This window comes from Lacerta agilis, chromosome 13 (genome assembly GCF_009819535.1).
Source record: "Lacerta agilis isolate rLacAgi1 chromosome 13, rLacAgi1.pri, whole genome shotgun sequence".
Lineage (NCBI taxonomy): Eukaryota > Metazoa > Chordata > Lepidosauria > Squamata > Lacertidae > Lacerta > Lacerta agilis.
In genome coordinates, this window is record NC_046324.1 from 4,757,553 (window position 1) to 4,774,510 (window position 16,958).

At 45.7% G+C, this 16,958-nt stretch overlaps 2 protein-coding genes across 4 annotated transcripts in view; one reads left to right on the top strand and one right to left on the bottom strand.

Moving 5' to 3' along the window:
- Positions 1 to 2,826, top strand: part of MYO1E (myosin IE) — a 111,873-nt gene extending 109,047 nt beyond the window's left edge. Inside the window, exons 27-28 of the mRNA XM_033167782.1 lie at positions 651 to 820; positions 1,696 to 2,826. Of these exons, the coding sequence (XP_033023673.1) occupies positions 651 to 820; positions 1,696 to 1,772 (247 nt within the window). The 3' untranslated portion in view covers positions 1,773 to 2,826. The remainder of the gene's footprint in view (positions 1 to 650; positions 821 to 1,695) is intronic.
- Positions 2,827 to 4,038: 1,212 nt separating this feature from the next.
- Positions 4,039 to 16,830, bottom strand: CCNB2 (cyclin B2). Of its 3 annotated transcripts, XM_033167779.1 has the most exons (8): positions 16,516 to 16,830; positions 11,963 to 12,091; positions 9,556 to 9,711; positions 8,719 to 8,877; positions 7,397 to 7,633; positions 6,315 to 6,455; positions 5,790 to 5,900; positions 4,039 to 4,748 (listed from the first exon to the last, which is right to left on the bottom strand). In XM_033167779.1, the coding sequence occupies exons 2-8, from the start codon at positions 12,089 to 12,091 to the stop codon at positions 4,626 to 4,628; spliced, it is 1,056 nt and encodes a 351-aa protein (XP_033023670.1). In that variant the 5' UTR covers positions 16,516 to 16,830; the 3' UTR covers positions 4,039 to 4,625. The 3 variants fall into 3 exon arrangements, with proteins under 3 accessions (XP_033023670.1, XP_033023671.1, XP_033023672.1); XM_033167780.1 differs by lacking the exon at positions 5,790 to 5,900 and having other exon boundaries at positions 16,516 to 16,757; XM_033167781.1 differs by lacking the exon at positions 9,556 to 9,711 and having other exon boundaries at positions 16,516 to 16,754.
- Between the last annotated feature and the right edge of the window lie 128 nt (positions 16,831 to 16,958).

The following is a 16,958-nucleotide window of genomic DNA, read 5'->3' on the forward strand; positions in this document are numbered from 1 at the left end:
CCTTCCCCCCACAAAGTGAACATGGAATCTTTTCCCCTGCAAAGCATGTGCTATATCAGGGAGCTACGACTCATTCTCCCATACATGTGCATTTTTCTTTGATTTAAAAAAAAAATCATTTGCAGGGAAATAATTTTAGTGTACAAAACTCAGTATAGGTTGGAGATTAATGTGATTTGAGGTGGTGCAGGTCCCTGCAGGTATTCTTCCTGGCTCAGATGATCAGTGTGTCTCTTATCTGATTTACAGATGTGGATGGCACAAGTACTGTTTTGAAACCATCTTTTGGGAGGGCAGCAGAAGATGCTGTGGAGGGGTTAACTTTGTACAGTGGCCAACAGTGCCACCTGCTGCTTTTTTCAGAATGACTGCATGCTTTCTGATGGGAATCCACTCATTCCACCTTTAATTCATGGGTTCACATTTAAGAAATTAGTAGATTGTATATTTTTATAAGAAGGTGTGGAGTTCAAAGAGCCCTATTAGATGAGACCAAAAGTTCTTAGTCCAGAACAGGCATAGGCAAACTCGGCCCTCCAGATGTTTTGGGACTACAACTCCCATAATTGGATGCCTTTTATTCTATGTGCCCAGGTATGGCAATGAATCATGGCTGCCAAGCCTAATGACTTTCCTGTGTGTCTCTGCAGCATTCGCAGGCAGACTACAAACCGGCCCCCACCTGCAGGGGGCAGACCCAAGCCACAGCCGAAACCAAAGCCTCAGGTACCCCAGTGCAGGGCACTGTATGCCTATGATGCTCAGGACACGGATGAACTCAGCTTTAATGCCAATGATGTTATTGATATCATCAAAGAAGGTAAGGCCTCTTTGTTTTTACATTTTCTATTACCACTGGTGAGAATATTGAAAATATGTTCCACCTTTCCATCTTCTAGAACAGGCATAGGCAAACTCGGCCCTCGAGATGTTTTGGGACTACAACTCCCATCATCTCTGATCACTGGTCGTTAGCTAGGGATGATGGGAGTTGTAGTCCCAAAACATCTCGAGGGCCGAGTTTGCCTATGCCTGTTCTAGAAGGACCCTCCCCCAACCTCCGCTCCAGTGAAGCATCTGGAAGCTTTGTGCCTCTGCTTCTAGTTAAGCAGTTTGGTTAACCACCCAAACAAGGAAATGTGATTTAACCTTAACCATGGTTAGTTGCTTTATAACCAACTTCATAAACCATGGTTTGAAGCAGACCTAGTATCCAACTACATTCCTGTTTGGACTACATGGGAAATGGTTTAACTAAAATCTAAAGCTTTCAAATTCTTCCTTGGCTCTGTGGGAGAAGGGAAGAGACCAGGAAGAGTCATTCACATGCTCAGTGCAAGGGTGGGGAACCTTTGGCCCTCCAGATGTTGCTGAACTACAACTCCCATTATCCCTAACCATTGGCCATACTTGCTGCAGTTGATGGGAGTTATAGTTTAGCAACTCCTGGAGGGCCAAAGGTTCCCCACACCTGGCTTAGCAGTATGTGCAAATATGGCCACTCTCTTTTACCATCTCCCAGTTTTATTTAAGTTCATTCTCACAAAGGTTAATGGCAGTATTTTGCTCCCACCCCTAGTTTTCTTTTAAACCAAGTCACTCTTGTCGTAGACGTTTCCACAGCGGCAAGTTTGGAGAAGCATACACTGGGACAACCCACAGATTTGCTTCTAACTCACTCCCTTTCTTTTCCAGATCCCTCAGGCTGGTGGACAGGCAGGTTAAGAGGGAAAAAAGGACTCTTCCCAAACAATTATGTGACCAAAGTATAATCCTGCAGCCCCCTCAAGAGGCCCTTGAGACCGTAAAGGTGCTGCCGGTTGTGCTTTTCCAGCTGCTGTGGTCTCCTTGTAAAGCTACAGTTCTGTGCAGCATTGATAATAGACAGCAGTCGCTCCATCAGTGAAATTGAAAGGCAAAAGATGGAAGAGGGGGAAGTCCCCATGTTTACTCTCCAAAAAGCCAAAGCCGATGTGTCAGCTGCCCACGATACCAAACCAAGGAATTATTTATTTTATTGAATGCTTTTTTTCTCATGAAGGAAGAGCGTGTTTAAATTCCATTCTTTTTTGAAAAATGCCTGAAAATAGCAAGGTGCTCTGTGAGGACTTTGGAAGAGTTACATACACACTTTTTACAAGTGCCTTTAGTTGCTCTGGTGACTTTCTTCTAAATTATGTAACAAAATAATGGCATTATTATGCACATTTCCTCTGTTGGTGACTTTGCGGAGGATCACAGTAATAAGTTATGCTGCTACCTGCCTTAGAATAGTAGGATTCTGTTTCTTCTTGGACTCTTGTCATTCTCTTCCCCCAAGCATGTATTTTAAAAGGCCTCACAGCAAGCTTGACCAGGTTTACTTGGGAGCTACAATGATTCTGCAAGGGCACTGCGACCAAAGAAAGGCAGCCTTGTATGCTGTAAATGGTTTGCGTTTATGTTGACTTGTTAATGTGGCTGGCCCATGTTGGTTTTTATTATTGATGCATCTGTTGGGGGGACAGTACCTTCCCAAGGAAGCTTTGTGCATTTAATGAATAGAACTTATGAAATATACATTTTAAAAATCAAATAACAGGCAAACCAGGTATGAATGTACACAGCAGTAACCCACTGTACTTAATGATAAAGGTAGCTCAGTTAGCATTTTGGGGCCGGGTACTTCTACCTATGCACTATTCTTTAAGGATAAAGTCAGTGTTACGAAAGCTTGATTAAGCCCGGCTGCCTTTCCCATCAGCCACAAAAGCTGTTGCTTACACGATGCATGTTAATTTATCCATTCTCTTCTCAACCCTCATCAATAAAAACATAGGAACTACCGCAGCAGTGTGGGGGGCTTTTATTCTAAGTGGGAATCATGCTTGTTAGTGAAAGGTACTGTTTAACAGTACACATTGCAGCTGAAGCATAAAAAGTGTTCCGAGAAAGGGACCAGAGCCTAGTGGCAGAGTATTTGCTTTGCACACAGGGGGACCAAGCCACATTCAATCCCTGGAGGTCTCATCAAGGTGGTCGGTAGGATGTGGCAGGTTCTGCTTGCTCTGCATCTTATGGCTGCTGGCCCATCCTCTGTGGCCAAGAGCCTGCCAGACTCTGCACCAACCTTGCCCTGTCCTGAGGGGCCTGCAGATGGGGCCAGCTCTAGCCAATCTTTTCTTTGTACAGCATTAGGTCCTCCACCATGACAGATGCCTTGAGAATAAAAACATTTGTGCTGCTTTCATGCGTAATTTAGCTGCTTCTGCTCCAGAACAAATCTAAGCAACGTCAGGAAGTTCTGTGTCATAGGAGCTCTGCTCTGTCAAATGTAGTAGAAGAATGGAGCTCAGAAGCACGTAATCTCAAATCTAGCTGCAGCAAAGTACTGGAGCAGGAAGACACAAGTGTTTTCAAGTGGCTTCCAGAAACGCTAAACTTTTAAAGGGAGCTGCTACCACCAGAAGTTCAAGACACTCTGCCACAATACAAGATTTAAATGCTACAGTCAGAAATACTAAGGATGGTACCAACAAGCTTACAGAGAAAGAACAGCAGACCCCCACCCCTTCCCACAGCACCCTACAATCCCCCACCCCCCCACCCCTTCCCACAGCACCCTACAATCAAGGCTCAGGCTGCATTCAGACACCAGGGACGGGAGGACTAGGGAGTGATTGGGCACCTCCTTGTTGTTCATGGGGCTTTTTCAAACTCTAATTGTCCCATTTTACCTAAACCTGCACACACATGGAACAATCCACCCCAAACCAGGATTTCAGGCCATGGGTTTGACAAGATTGAAAATGATGGCTTAACCAGCCTCCGGCCTCAGCAGTAAGGCTGCTTTAAACTTGCTTGTAAATGGTAGAGTAAAGTTAAGGCTTTGCCCAGAGCTTCTCATTTTCAAGAAGCAAAATATTTCAAATACTGTAAGGTACAGTGGAATTCTTACTGATGCACAAACACAAAACCAGCAGTAACTTGCAGGTATTTTAACACCGTCAGTTTCAGATCTCCTAAGCTGTATAGAAGGCAAATTGTAACAAGGTGTGGAGGTGGAATGAAAAGCAGAATTGCTTCACTTGTCATTTATTCCAGATGTTTAAATTTGGTTACCAAAAAATGCTGAAAATGACCAAAAACATTTTCTCTTGGCTTGTGAAGCTGGCTTCACCCGGATGTCTTAGTGTCTGGCCAAGAACAGCAAATCATTGTTGGCCGAGAAAGCACACGGCATTGAGGGGACCACTTCTGGCTCCTGTGCATAAGGAGATGTGCAACATTTTCAAGTCATTGAAATGCTATGGAGCAGAAGCATGAAAGGAAGCTGCCTGCTGGCCCTCTCAGGCTTTCACTTACCCTGGTAAGCCCAAGCAGCACAGTGAGATGGGCAGCTAGAAAGAATGAATGGACTTGCAAGACTGCCAAACTAGCGAAGTGTTGCTCTGCCTTGGTAATGCTATTCGGACTCCTGCTTTTCGTTTTTGTAAAAGGAGTGTTTTTTTTACAATATCTTTATTATGTACAAGAAAATGGAATATTAGTTTAAGAGCAACTCTAAAGCATCCACCTTAAAAAGACCTCCAGAAGGCCACATCCAAAAAAGGCATATTTTCTTCAATGTAATGATTGGGCAGTGCTCACATCAGCTGCCTGGCTTCACCCAGCAAAGGCGCTGCAAAGTCTTTAATGGTGCTGGAGTTCAGCTGAGGGATAGTGCTGATCCTCAGGAATTTGCTGCTAGAATATTTGTTCTTGACAGCCTGTCAGAGGTGTGAGGCGGGAGAAGGTTAGGTTGCAGAAAATATGTTTACCTTGCTGCAGGGATTAAGCTGTTGGTTTTGTTCCTGAGAAAGTCATCACTTACACTTGACTACTTGTAGGTGAATGTCAAATTCTCTCAACATCTATTGCTTTTACTTTCATTTTTGATGGCAAAGAAACCAATATCTCTCAGCTCCCTGCTGCTCTGTTTTCTTTGGCCTAAGGGAAAAGGTTCGTGCTCATCTGCTTCCGGCATCCCAAAACAGAGCACCCAGGAAGGCAGGCTTTGGTGCACTCCAGGTGTGTTGGCTTGGACTCATTGGAGCTTTAGCCTAAAACATCTGGAGGCCAACAGCTTGGTGTAGTGAGATATTGATCAAGTGTTCCTTGCTTGTGTTATCGAAAAGAGGCAATCAGAAAAGGAAAAAACAGTTAACATTCAGACTACACAAGCTCATGTGACAGGTGTTTCAAGCCAAAAGCGAGTAGGGGATGTGTAATTTTTTGCCCTTGTTTTCTGCATTCCTCTCATGAGCATGCAGAACAGTCAGCATGCTCACCAAAAGCAAGTGGACAAAGTGATCTCACTTCCCCCTTTGGGGTAAGGAGCACAATTCAATGCTAGAGCACCTGGTTTAGTACCAGGTTCAAACCATAACAGCTTTTCCAGAGAGCTGCTGCCAGTCAGTGTAGACAATAATGAACTAGGTAGGCTAATTGGGTCCAAATATATAAAGCAGCTTATTATGTTCCTGGGACTTCAGCTGTCCCCCCATGATCACAGATGGTGGGGTGCCAGCAGTGGTAGAGGGGTTCTAAACCCCAATATTAAAGGCAAATAGAGCCAAGACCCAAATCTCAAAGCGTCTGGACTTGCCTTATTTTAAGAGAGTGGCAGTTTGCATTCCAGGCTCCCTCCCTCTTGCCCTGTTCTCTTTCCTGGGGTGAACACACCCACCCGTGCCCCACAGTAGTTGCTTATAACAGGAACATTAAGCCTAATAGCAGCCAAGGCTGCTAAAATAGGAGCAGATACTTACAAGGTGTTTTGTTAGATTCCTGTTGACTCTGACAACATTCTTGGCCATGTGCTCCATAACAGGAGTAAGACTCTCCTCTTCATATCCAGTGTAATAGCACAGCTTGGGGTTCTACAAGGGAGAGGCGGCAGCGGCTATCAAAGCCTGACCCAAGAGCACTGTAAACCCCCACCTGCCAGGGCCACCTGTAGCAGCTAGGCAGGACCCAGCAAATCCTTTTGAGCTGTCAGTGGACCTCACAAACAGACTTGTGAGTCAGTAACTTGTCTGTAGGTTTGCAGGACTGCTTTAAAAGCATCTTAGAGCAAACTGGTTTCTGACTTTAGGTTATGATGCCGGTAGGCCCTGAAAGCACCTGTGGCCAGCACCTTGCTCATGCTAAGAAGGTCCAGGTCAGTGCCTGGAGGCAAGGAATGACAGGTATCCTCTTCACAGGCTCTCCGCAGGGGCCTCTAGTCCAGTTACTTGGGAGGAGGGTGTGGACTTTGCCCCCTTCCATACCGCTTTCACTCAACCAGGACTCACCCACTGGCCTTCTGAGAAGACCTTCCGAGACAGGCAAATCGCTGCAGCTGCAACCTCTGAAGGATTATAATGCACCATATTGTAGTCCAAAAGGGTCAGCTCCATGAGGTACTTTGCTAGCAGGTACGATTCAGCAGATGCCTGGCAAAACAAGAAGAGCACTTGCATGCATGCAGCCTGCCTCTAGTTTCAATGCCTACCCAGAGAAGCTCATGTATCTTTGATTTTACTGGAACTTGTAACTAGACCTAGAACAGCCTTTCTCAGCCTTGGATCCCCAGATGTTGTTGGACTACAACTCCTATCATCCCTGACCACTAGTCTTGCTAGCTAGGGTTGATGGGAGTTGCAGTCTGACAACATCTGGGGATCCAAGGCTGAGAACCACTGATCTAGAGCAACCCCCACAATCCTGATATTCTCCAGAGTTCTGGACTACAGTTCCCATCAGTTGTGGTGCAAAGTATCTGGAGGACACCAGGTTGGCAGGGGTGGTGGCTTAAGTCAAAGGAGAGTTCTTATCTCCCTTCCTAGCTGCTGTGCCCCTCTTTGCTTCATGACTAGGTGCACTTGCTTCTCTAAGAGCCCATGCTTCAGCCCTGAATAATTATAGGCACAAGTACAGTCACCTCTTATTCATCTTGTGGGTCCCTTTTCTTTCATCTAGCCTCTCCCTTAATAGCTGCTTTGTCTATACTCATTTAGCCCCTTGCCTTGAACCCGTGTTCCTCTCCAGCGCCTTGCACATTTGTGTACTTAAAGAGCCGAAACAAAAAATGGTTTTCATGGGAATAGAGGGTTTGCACAAATTAGTGCATTCACCTCTGGAATCTTTTCACAGCACTAGGAGACTGTTCGGCTTGCACATGCCCCCTCCCCTCATTACCAGATACTGAATGTAGAGCCCAAATCAAGTGATGCCATGGTTGGGTCCTAAACCTCCTTCCCACTCACTCCCAACACACAGGTGGTGTATGGACACTCCTTTCAGAAGAGGCTGGTAAGCACCCCCATCCCCTCAACCATATTCAACATCCTGTTACCAGGCTACCCAAGCTCAAGGTACTGGCAGATGGACCTACATCAGAAACTTTGGCTATTCGCCTCAGGAAGTGGAGTGGTAGCGGTCTTCCTAAGGCAAAGTTAAGCTCCTTAAGGATCTTCTGCTCCGTTGCCCGGATCTGAGTTGGTGTGTATGCTCGGTCGGTCATGTAGACAAAATCCAAAATACTTGGTGGATAGATCTCTTCATATTTTGCAGCCAGAAGCATCGCAGTAACACCGACCAACTGGAGTTCCTTGCGGGAGACAAGCTGAGCCTAGTTTGACACACACAATACTGGTTGTATTACACAAATGTTGAGACACAAATGTTGAGATATTGAGACACTGCCTTGCTCCTCACTTCTGCACAGGAACAGCTCTCAGGAACTGACAAAGAGGTTACTTAATAGGACCTTCCTTATAGTTCTCAATAGTTTGGGTTTCAAGTGTGATGGTGTTTTGGAATCAAGATAGACAGAGGCCCTCCCTGCCCTCTGCAAAATCAGCTGCACCATGGTCTCAGAGGGCCATGTTCTGCTACCTACAGCTTCCCAGAGATACAACTCCTAGGAGCACTTTGGAGAAACAAACGCCTCACGTTTTAAAATGGGGTTGGTCCCAGAGTATGTCCACCACCTAGTTGAAGCTAAGTTGGTTTGAGTCTGATCAGTGTCTAGAGGGTCATCATGCGCACACATGACACTTTGGGTTTCGTGTAGGAAGGGGGGGTATAAGCATAAGGAAACCAAAGTTTGGCTGACTGGAATGTAGTGAGTGCCAGCAACAAATTCCCAGTATACCTTAATTCAAAGCATGGGGAAGAACCCAGTCACTGCTTTTACATCCCAGTCAAAACAAAATCGAAAATTCTTTCTAGTAGCACCTTAGAGACCAACTGAGTTAGTTCCTGGTATGAGCTTTCGTGTGCATGCACACTTCTTCAGATACTGAAGAAGTGTGCATGCACACGAAAGCTCATACCAGGAACAACTCAGTTGGTCTCTAAGGTGCTACTAGAAAGAATTTTCGATTTTGTTTTGACTATGGCAGACCAACACGGCTTTACATCCCAGTGTGAGAGATGAAGCCCATGCTTAAACCTCCCTAATTTGACAGTATCCACTGTTTCAATATTAATCTCTCACCCCCAGTGTGATGATGCCTTCCGTGCCCTGTTAATTGTGGTCCAAAACATCTGGAAAACACCACTACTCCAGAGCTCAGTCTATGCATCTAGGAACCCCACATCCATCCACCAAGCCCCCCACCCAGCAAAAGCAGCATCTCAGAGCTCAAAACAGGAGTTTCATGCACAGCTCCACCATTCAAGCTTCATATGTGCTATAAACGCCAAACTTACTTGCAAGAAGCGATCTATGATGGCCACACACATGTAGAGAGTGTCCTGCAGAAGCTGGAACCTTGCATGGAGCTGGATCAGCCAGTCAACAAGAATGGCTCGCATCCGACCATTGATCTCTGTGCCATCAAGGTAGAAGGGAAAGACACGCTGCTGGAGCTGTTGGAGAGGGTCAACTAGTTCAGAGGCTTGTCCCATGTTTCAGATAGCTGGCAAGTGGGGAGCAGCCAGAAGGGAGTCAGACCAAAAATGCATTTGTCAGGGTTCAAGCCCCAAGGACTCCAGGGCCATGCCTGCTTAGTTGTTAGGAGAATAGCAGCTCCAAGTAGGTGCATAGTTCTAGGAAGAACTCATGATGCAGTAGATTCATTAGTAGAAATTGACTAAGGCAAAAATAAACTTGACAGTTCAATACCAGATCCCTGGAATGGCAATCTCTTTACAGTCCAGTTGCAGCAAAATATAACTGAAAAACTTTAACGTACTATATACACTAAGCAAGTAAAAACCATTCAGAAAGAGAGAGTGAAGGAACAGCAGAGAGAGTGAAAGCAAGAATAACATGAGATCCTGTTGGACTGCATTTATAGGCAGTTCAGGGGCAGTTTGACCTTGAAACACAACAAGCTCATTCCAGCTGTATGTCTGTTCCCCAGGAAATCTTCCAGACACTCTGGAAAATGCTAGAACATTTGTGAGCTTCTACAAGTTTCCATGAGTTCTGTACCTCAGAAACACCATCATAGCCAGCCTGACAGCATTCCCCATCCAACAGCAGCAGCCCAAACACCACACACCAAGTGGGTAGGAGGAGGTTTCACTGCCAGGCATAAATACCTCCAGTTGCCTCAGGTATTGGTAGATATCCTTCACGTAGTCACTGCACATCTGGGGGTCCTCCCTGTCACCAGCATCAATATCTTCTATATTGCCCCGCAGCATCTCAGAAAAGGCTTGGCACAATTCCACTTCCATAGAGAATGAACTGGGATCCTAGTTTAAGAAGCACCACACACACACACACACACACACCCCAGTTGAAATTATTTTTAACTGGTACTTTGTTTGATTTTCTTGAAATTTCACCCTGCCCCTTTTGTATTAATATTGTTAACCACCTGATGACCATTTGGTAGAAAGGCAGGATGCAAGTTTAATAAATAACATCTAAAAAAAGAGATAGCAGAAGTGAAGCCACAACACCAAATGGGAGATTTTGGAGGCCCACCAATGCTCTTGTAATAAGCTACAGAAAGAGGATGGGAGAGAGTGTTCTGATCACTTCCTGCTCATGGTCCCTTGCACACTTGCACTCGCTCACCGTTTGCCAAGCACCTGACCTTTGCTTTCTTCCAAATAATTATCTGGCAAGGTGGGTTATACTTGCTCAAGGGCACACAGGTCAACATCAAGTCTTGAGTCTGAACCCACGTGTTTTTCACCAAATGAGGATAGAAAAACTTGCATATCATTTGCAACAGCCACATTCCAGGAGAAGTGATATCACTTGAATCTCACTTGGGAAGAACAAGCCTCCCCCATGCCCTCTTCATCCCCTGTCCTGCAGAGCAATGCTGGTGAAACTAAGGTACTTGAAACTTTAGGGATGATGAAAGCAACTGTATCCATTCGCCTGTAGCACCAGACACCTGCTTGAAAAGGTCAAAGGATAAAACTAGGACCAAGCAGATTCCAGCAGCACCAGTAGAGCCTGCTAGTCCTCCTCCACTTTGGTCCAGAAATGCTTGTCAAAAATAGTAATTATTAATTGGGTTGGAAGAGCCAAGTTAGATGAACTGTAGCAGCACAGTTGGACGTGAGAACATGGGGAAATGTTTGGGTATCAAACACTGAATTTGTTGTACTGAAGACAATTAATGAATGTATGAATGTTCACAAACAGGCCTCTTTACTAAACATCTGTAAACTACACTGCAACTTGTGGAGGTGGGAAGCAGAAAAGGAGAGAACATTTAGAGAGGTAAGCCAGTGCTGTGGTGGAAAGAGTCGGAAAGAGAATTTATTTTGGCTTCTAAAAATCCCCAGGCAGCACCAGTCACTCCCCACTAGACAAAACAAAATAAAAGCAGTACGCCACCTACATGTGGTCTTCGCCATGGGACCACATCCAACCAGTGCTATATCAGCTGCACTGGCTCCCGGTGGAGTACAGGGTCAGGTTTAAGCTGCTGGTTCTAACCTTTAAAGCCCTATATGACCTGGGACCCTCATACCTATGGGACTGCCTCTCCTGGTATGCCCCGCGGAGGACCTTACAGTCCGCAAACATTAACATCTTGCAGGTCCCAGGCCTCAAGGAGATTAGACTGACCTCAACCAGAGCCAGGGCCTTTTCGGCCCTGGCCCCAGTCTGGTGGAATGCTCTGTCTCAAGAGACCAGGGCCCTGCAGGACTTGACATGCAAGAAGGAACTGTTCCACCAGGCCTTTGTCAGGGCTCAGTCTGACCCCTCTCCTTTTACAAGACCCTGCAGAAAGGTGGTTTTCTGCTGCTCCAGAGAAGCGGACACGGAGCAATGGATTCAAACTACAAGAAAGAAGATTCCACCTAAACATTAGGAAGAACTTCCTGAAAGTAAGAGCTGTTCGACAGTGGAATTTGCTGCCAAGGAGTGTGGTGGAGTCTCCTTCTTTGGAGGTCTTTAAGCGGAGGCTTGACAGCCATCTGTCAGGAATGCTTTGATGGTGTTTCCTGCTTGGCAGGAATGGCCCTTGTGGTCTCTTGACTGGATGGCCCTTGTGGTCTCTTCCAACTCTATGATTCTATGATATAAGTGGCCTCTCTAACTCTTCTCACCAGCTCATACAAATAGCTGAGCCTGGTGAGTACTTAAGGTTCCCAACCCTTATAGTTATAGCTATAATTTGTGGGTAGCCATCTGATCTTATATTGATTTTAATCTGATTTTAAGCTGTATTTCAGTTGATTGCTGAATTTTATGTCTTAATGTATTATATATTTTGATGTTGGCTGCCCTGAGCCCAGTTCTGGCCAGGAAGGGTGGGATATAAATAAAAATTATTATTATTATTATTATTATTATTATTATTATTATTATTATTATTATTATTATTTTAATTAAAAGTTCTCACTTCCAAAAACCAATGATAAACTGATAAGGTCTTCAGCTGCTACTTGGGAATTCTCTGCTTCCTGATGAGGGAAGTAATGGCAGAAATGCAAGAGGCAACACCCCCCCTCTCAACTAAAGGGCTAAAGTTACCTTGAATCCTTTGGGTCTTTGGATCACATTCCTGTTGCTGATTTCTTGCAGAGGCCCCCGCGGACCATTCAACAGGCTGCGGGTCTTGCCATGATCTACTATCATGTCTTTCTTCAGATGGTTTGGCATCTAGAAAGTGAGGACCAGGCATTACTTCTTCAAGGGGCTGTACCTGCTCCCAAAACCCACTGATTAAGACTTAGCCACTATGTGGGCCAGCATTCTAGATTCTAAAAAAGGCCCAGAACATTCTGCAAGGTCATCCACACTCGAGAGACTAAACAAAATAAAATAAAAAATTCCTTCCAGTAGCACCTTAGAGACCAACTAAGTTTGTTCTTGGTATGAGCTTTCGTGTGCATGCACACTGGAACTCAAGAAACTGCAAGCTAAATTATGTAGTCATGGGCACTGCATGTCTTATTGCTTAAGAAACACTCCCAAAATACTGTGAAGATTTCTGTAAGTTCAGCCAAGGAAAAGGTGGGACATCAGACAGGATGACAAATAAGCCCACAGCTTACATGCTGGTTAAGATCCAGGGGCCACACCTAAAGCCAAAATCACATATAGTCAAAACCCATTCGGTTCAATGGTGGGTGGGATTGCCAAAGTCATTTTTTTCACAGAACCCAACCCCCTTTCCACCTGTTTATATTATTACACTGGTACCTCTAGTTATGAACTTAATTCGTTCCGGAGGTCCGTTCTTAACCTGAAACTGTTCTTAACTAGAGGCATGCTTTCGCTAATGAGGCCTCTTCCTGCCGCTGCACCGCCAGCACATGATTTCCGTTCTCATCCTGGGACAAAGTTCTCAACTTGAGGTAACTCTTCCAGTTTAGCCGAGTTTTTAGCCTGAAGCATTTGTAACCTGAGGCGTTTGGAACTTGAGGTACCGCTGTATTTAAGTGTCACACACACAAAGCTGAAATTAAATGTGTGTAAATTGTGGGATTACTGTACACACACACACACATAGATTTTGATTGTCATTTCCCACACACTTCCAAACATTTATGTGTAGCCTTAGAGTTCTGATGCCAATAGAAATGAATTCTGTACCAGCTGGAAAAGCTCATGTTTTATCCACCCCTGGGATGGAATAAGAGAACTGTACAGTTGGAAGGCGTCCCCAAGGTCACTGAGTCAAACCCTGTCTAATGGAATCACAAAGAAGTCTGTGCACCACAGTGCCACAACAAACCTACAGAACATTTCAGCAGTATCTCAAAAGCAGTACCTGCAGAGCGAAACTGACACAGGAAAGGTTGGCGCTGCCATTACAGCATACCGGTAATGACTGGACACAGAGACACAAAGACAGTTAATAATAAATTCATGACAAAGATAACTGGTGTACAACACACACACACACACCACACACACACCTGTTCTGTCAAGGGGTTAGTGCATTTTTGTTACCTGCTCCATGTCCACAAGGAGCATCAATCCATCCCACCTGGGCTTGGAAAAGAGATAGAAACTGTGCCACTAAGAAAAAAAAACCCTATGCCAATGCTAAGGCTGAGGTTCAAAGAAGAACTAGAGAATTAAAGAACACCTGGTGGATAAAAAAGCTCAAGAGATCCAGCACTTAGCTGGCACTCATAATGCACAGAATTTCTTTAAAGCCACAAAGACCATCTATGGGCCAATAAATCATGGCATATGCCCCCTACGCTCAACAGATGGTACCACACTTCTAAAAGATAAAGAAGCTATTGCACTGCACTGGAAAGAATATTACCAGCATCTTCTTAACCTCAACTCCCCAGACTACTAGCTGCAGACGTCCTCTCACAAATCCCACAAAAACAAATTAAAGATGAGCTTGCAGTACCTCAAAATCTGGGAGAGTTGTGTACAGCTATTAACAAAATGAAAAATATAAACAAAGCCAGCAGACCTGATGGGATACCTGCCAAAGTTTTCAAAGTGGGCGGAATCGAACTTACACAACTTCACAAGCTCATCAAAAAAATCTGGGAGAGAAAGGAGATCCCAGCAGACTTTAGGGATGCCAAAATTATCAATCTCTTAAAAAAGGCAATAGAACAGATTGGAGAAACTATCGAGGTATCTCTTTATTAGCTGCGGCCGGCAAAATTCTAGCAAGGATCTTAGCAAACCATCTCTTAAAAATATCCAGAGCTACCCTTCATGAATCCCAAAATGTTTTTAGACCTTCTAGGGGGACAGTGGACATGATTTTCACTGTTCAACAGCTTCAAGAAAAATGCAGAGAGCAAAACCAACCCCTGTATACGGCATTTATTGACCTTACTAAGGCCTTTGACAATGTAAATTGTAATGCCCTGTGGACTGTCCTTCTGAAAACTGGCTGCCCAGATAAATTTGTGAACATCATTCGGCTCCTGTATGATAATATGACAACAACAATCTCAGATAACAATGGCTCTCAAAGCGAACCATTCATAGTGGGAGCAGGTGTTAAACAGGGTTGTGTTATCACCCCAACTCTATTCATTATTTTCATTGCCATGATCCTACACTTGGTTGAAGAGAAACTCCCCACCGGAGTAGAAATCATGTATCAAACAGATGGAAAGCTTTTTAATCTGAGTAGGCTGAAAGCAAACAGTAAAGTTACCATAACTTCCATTTTAGAGCTTCAGTATGATGATGACAACGTAGTGTGTGCACACTCAGAGGATGACCTCCAAACCAACCTAAATATCTTCACAGAAGCTTACGAAAAGCTTGGCCTATCGCTCAACATGCAAAAAACCAAAGTGCTGCACCAACAAGTACAAAATAACCCCTCTGCAGCGCCACAAATCCAACTCAATGGTGAAAGGCTGGAAAGTGTTGAACGCTTCTCCTACCTGGGAAGTTATCTTTCCACAAGGGCCGACATTGATGCCAAAATCCCGCATTGCCTGAGCTCTGTGAGTGCAGCTTTCTCCCAATTGAAGTGCAGAGTGTACGAGAACTGGGACATTCACAGGGAAACCAAAATGCTTGTTTACAAAGCTATTGTACTACCAACTTTACTGTACACTTGTGAAACATGGACCACTTAAAAATGCCATCTCCAACTCCTTGAAAGATTTCATTGTGGTGTCTGAAAAAATTTACACTTCACTTGGGGAAACAGGCGAACTAATGTCAGTGTACTAGAAGAAGCAAAGATCACCAGTGTTGAAGCAATTATTCTTCAACATCAACTTCTTTGGACTAGTCATGTTGTTCAGATGCCTGATTATTGCCTTCCAAAGCAACTACTCTATTCCGAACTTAAAAATGGACTTGGGTGGCGCTGTGGGTTAAACCACAGAGCGCAGGGCTTGCTAATCAGAAGGTCAGCGGTTCAAATCCCTGCAGATGGGGTGAGCTCCCGTTGCTCAGTCCCAGCTCCTGCCCACCTAGCAGTTCAAAAGCACGTCAAAAGTGCAAGTAGATCAATAGGTACCGCTCCAGCGGGAAGGTAAATGGCGTTTCCGTGCGCTGCTCTGGTTCACCAGAAGCGGCTTTGTCATGCTGGCCACATGACCTGGAAGCTGTACGCCGGCTCCCTCAGCCAGTAAATCGAGATGAGCGCCGCAACCCCAGAGTCGGATACGACTGGACCTAATGGTCAGGGGTCCCTTTACCTTTTAATACTGTTAGTCAACAAAAGAGCCTTAAAGATGCTCTCAAGGCAAATCTTTAAAAATGCAGTAGAAGCACGGGTGATTGAGAAACACTGGCCTGCGAGTGCTTCAATTGGAGAACAGCCTTTATCAAAGGTGTCATGGACTTGAACTCTGGATGAAAGGGAGAAACCAGCTCAGAGGAAAGCAAACCTTCACTGTCATCAACTCCTGCCCAGAAATCTATGTCCCCCCTGTGGAAGGATGTGTGGATCCAGAATTGGCCTCCACAGTCACTTACGGACTCGCTGTTAAAACCGTGTTCATGGAAGACGATCTTACTTGGCTACGAGGGATCGCTGAAGAAGAAGGGGTGGAGGAGAGAACAGTGGAAACCAAGTTTTACTCAGAGTAGACCCACTTAAATTTATGAGCATGACTAAGCTGGGTCCTCTAATTTTAATGCATCTGTTTTGAGAAAGACTTTGCAGCAGAGCACCATATTCACCCCCTTGGAATCATTTATAAGCAGCTAGATATTACAGAAGGCCCCAGCAGTTTACAACGAAAATGCCACTAGCGGGCACAGAGAAAGTGGAGCCAGTCCCAGAGGGAAACTCAACCTTCTGCGAAAGTCCCGTCAAATGGAAATTTCTCTACACACAACAACAATACGTGACCAGCGCCGGTCGGTCTTCAAGGGGCAGCGCGTTCCGCAGGCACAAAAACGACAGTCAGGCCAAGGGCTGCTTCTTGGCCCAGCAGGGGAGGCAGCCAGGGGCGGCACTCTGCACAAGCACCGGAAACCACCCCTCGCTCCGGCCTTTAAACCCCAACGAAGCTTTCCCCCTAGACCCCAAACCTGGCCGTGAGGTGGCAACAAGAAACCCCGCCCCCCGCGGCGGGTCAATCTCGGACCACCCAAGTGACCCTCGGACCAAGATACGCGTCACGGACCTCATGCACACGTGCAGTTGGAGCCACGCTCGAGTGGAGCCCAAGCCCAAGAAGAAGGAAAGCCGGTTCGCCACACGCTGCCACCAAGCCAGTGGCGGAGAGTTTCACAGGCCACAACTCAACAGACCCCTTCGTAGCTGCGCCGCCATGGCCAGGACAGCCGGCTCCTCGCTCTTTTTCAAGGCCGCCGCCGCCGCCTCGCCCTTCTGAGGGGATCCTAGTGGCATCGCCATTGGCTCTTCGCGTCGAGCCCGCCCCGCACAATTGGCTGCCACTCTCTTGTGCCCGCCCCTTATGCCTGTGTTGCCAAGGCGACTGCGGGCTCCGACGCCCTAGAAGAGCGAGAAGGAACACATTCTCTCAGGGGCCGCTAAAAGCGCGCAAGGCGACATGGGAGTTGTAGTCCTGCCTGGGAAGAGGGGAGCATCTTTAGTTTTTGCAAG

Coding starts and splice junctions, on each gene's coding strand:
- CCNB2 (XM_033167779.1), bottom strand. CDS start 12,091: ATGCCAAACCATCTGAAGAAAGACATGATAGTAGATCATGGCAAGACC. Junction 8,878..9,555: donor AATACCTGAGGCAACTGGAG/GTATTTATGCCT, acceptor CCTCTCCAACAG/CTCCAGCAGCGTGTCTTTCC. Junction 4,749..5,789: donor GGAATCTAACAAAACACCTT/GTAAGTATCTGC, acceptor CACCTCTGACAG/GCTGTCAAGAACAAATATTC.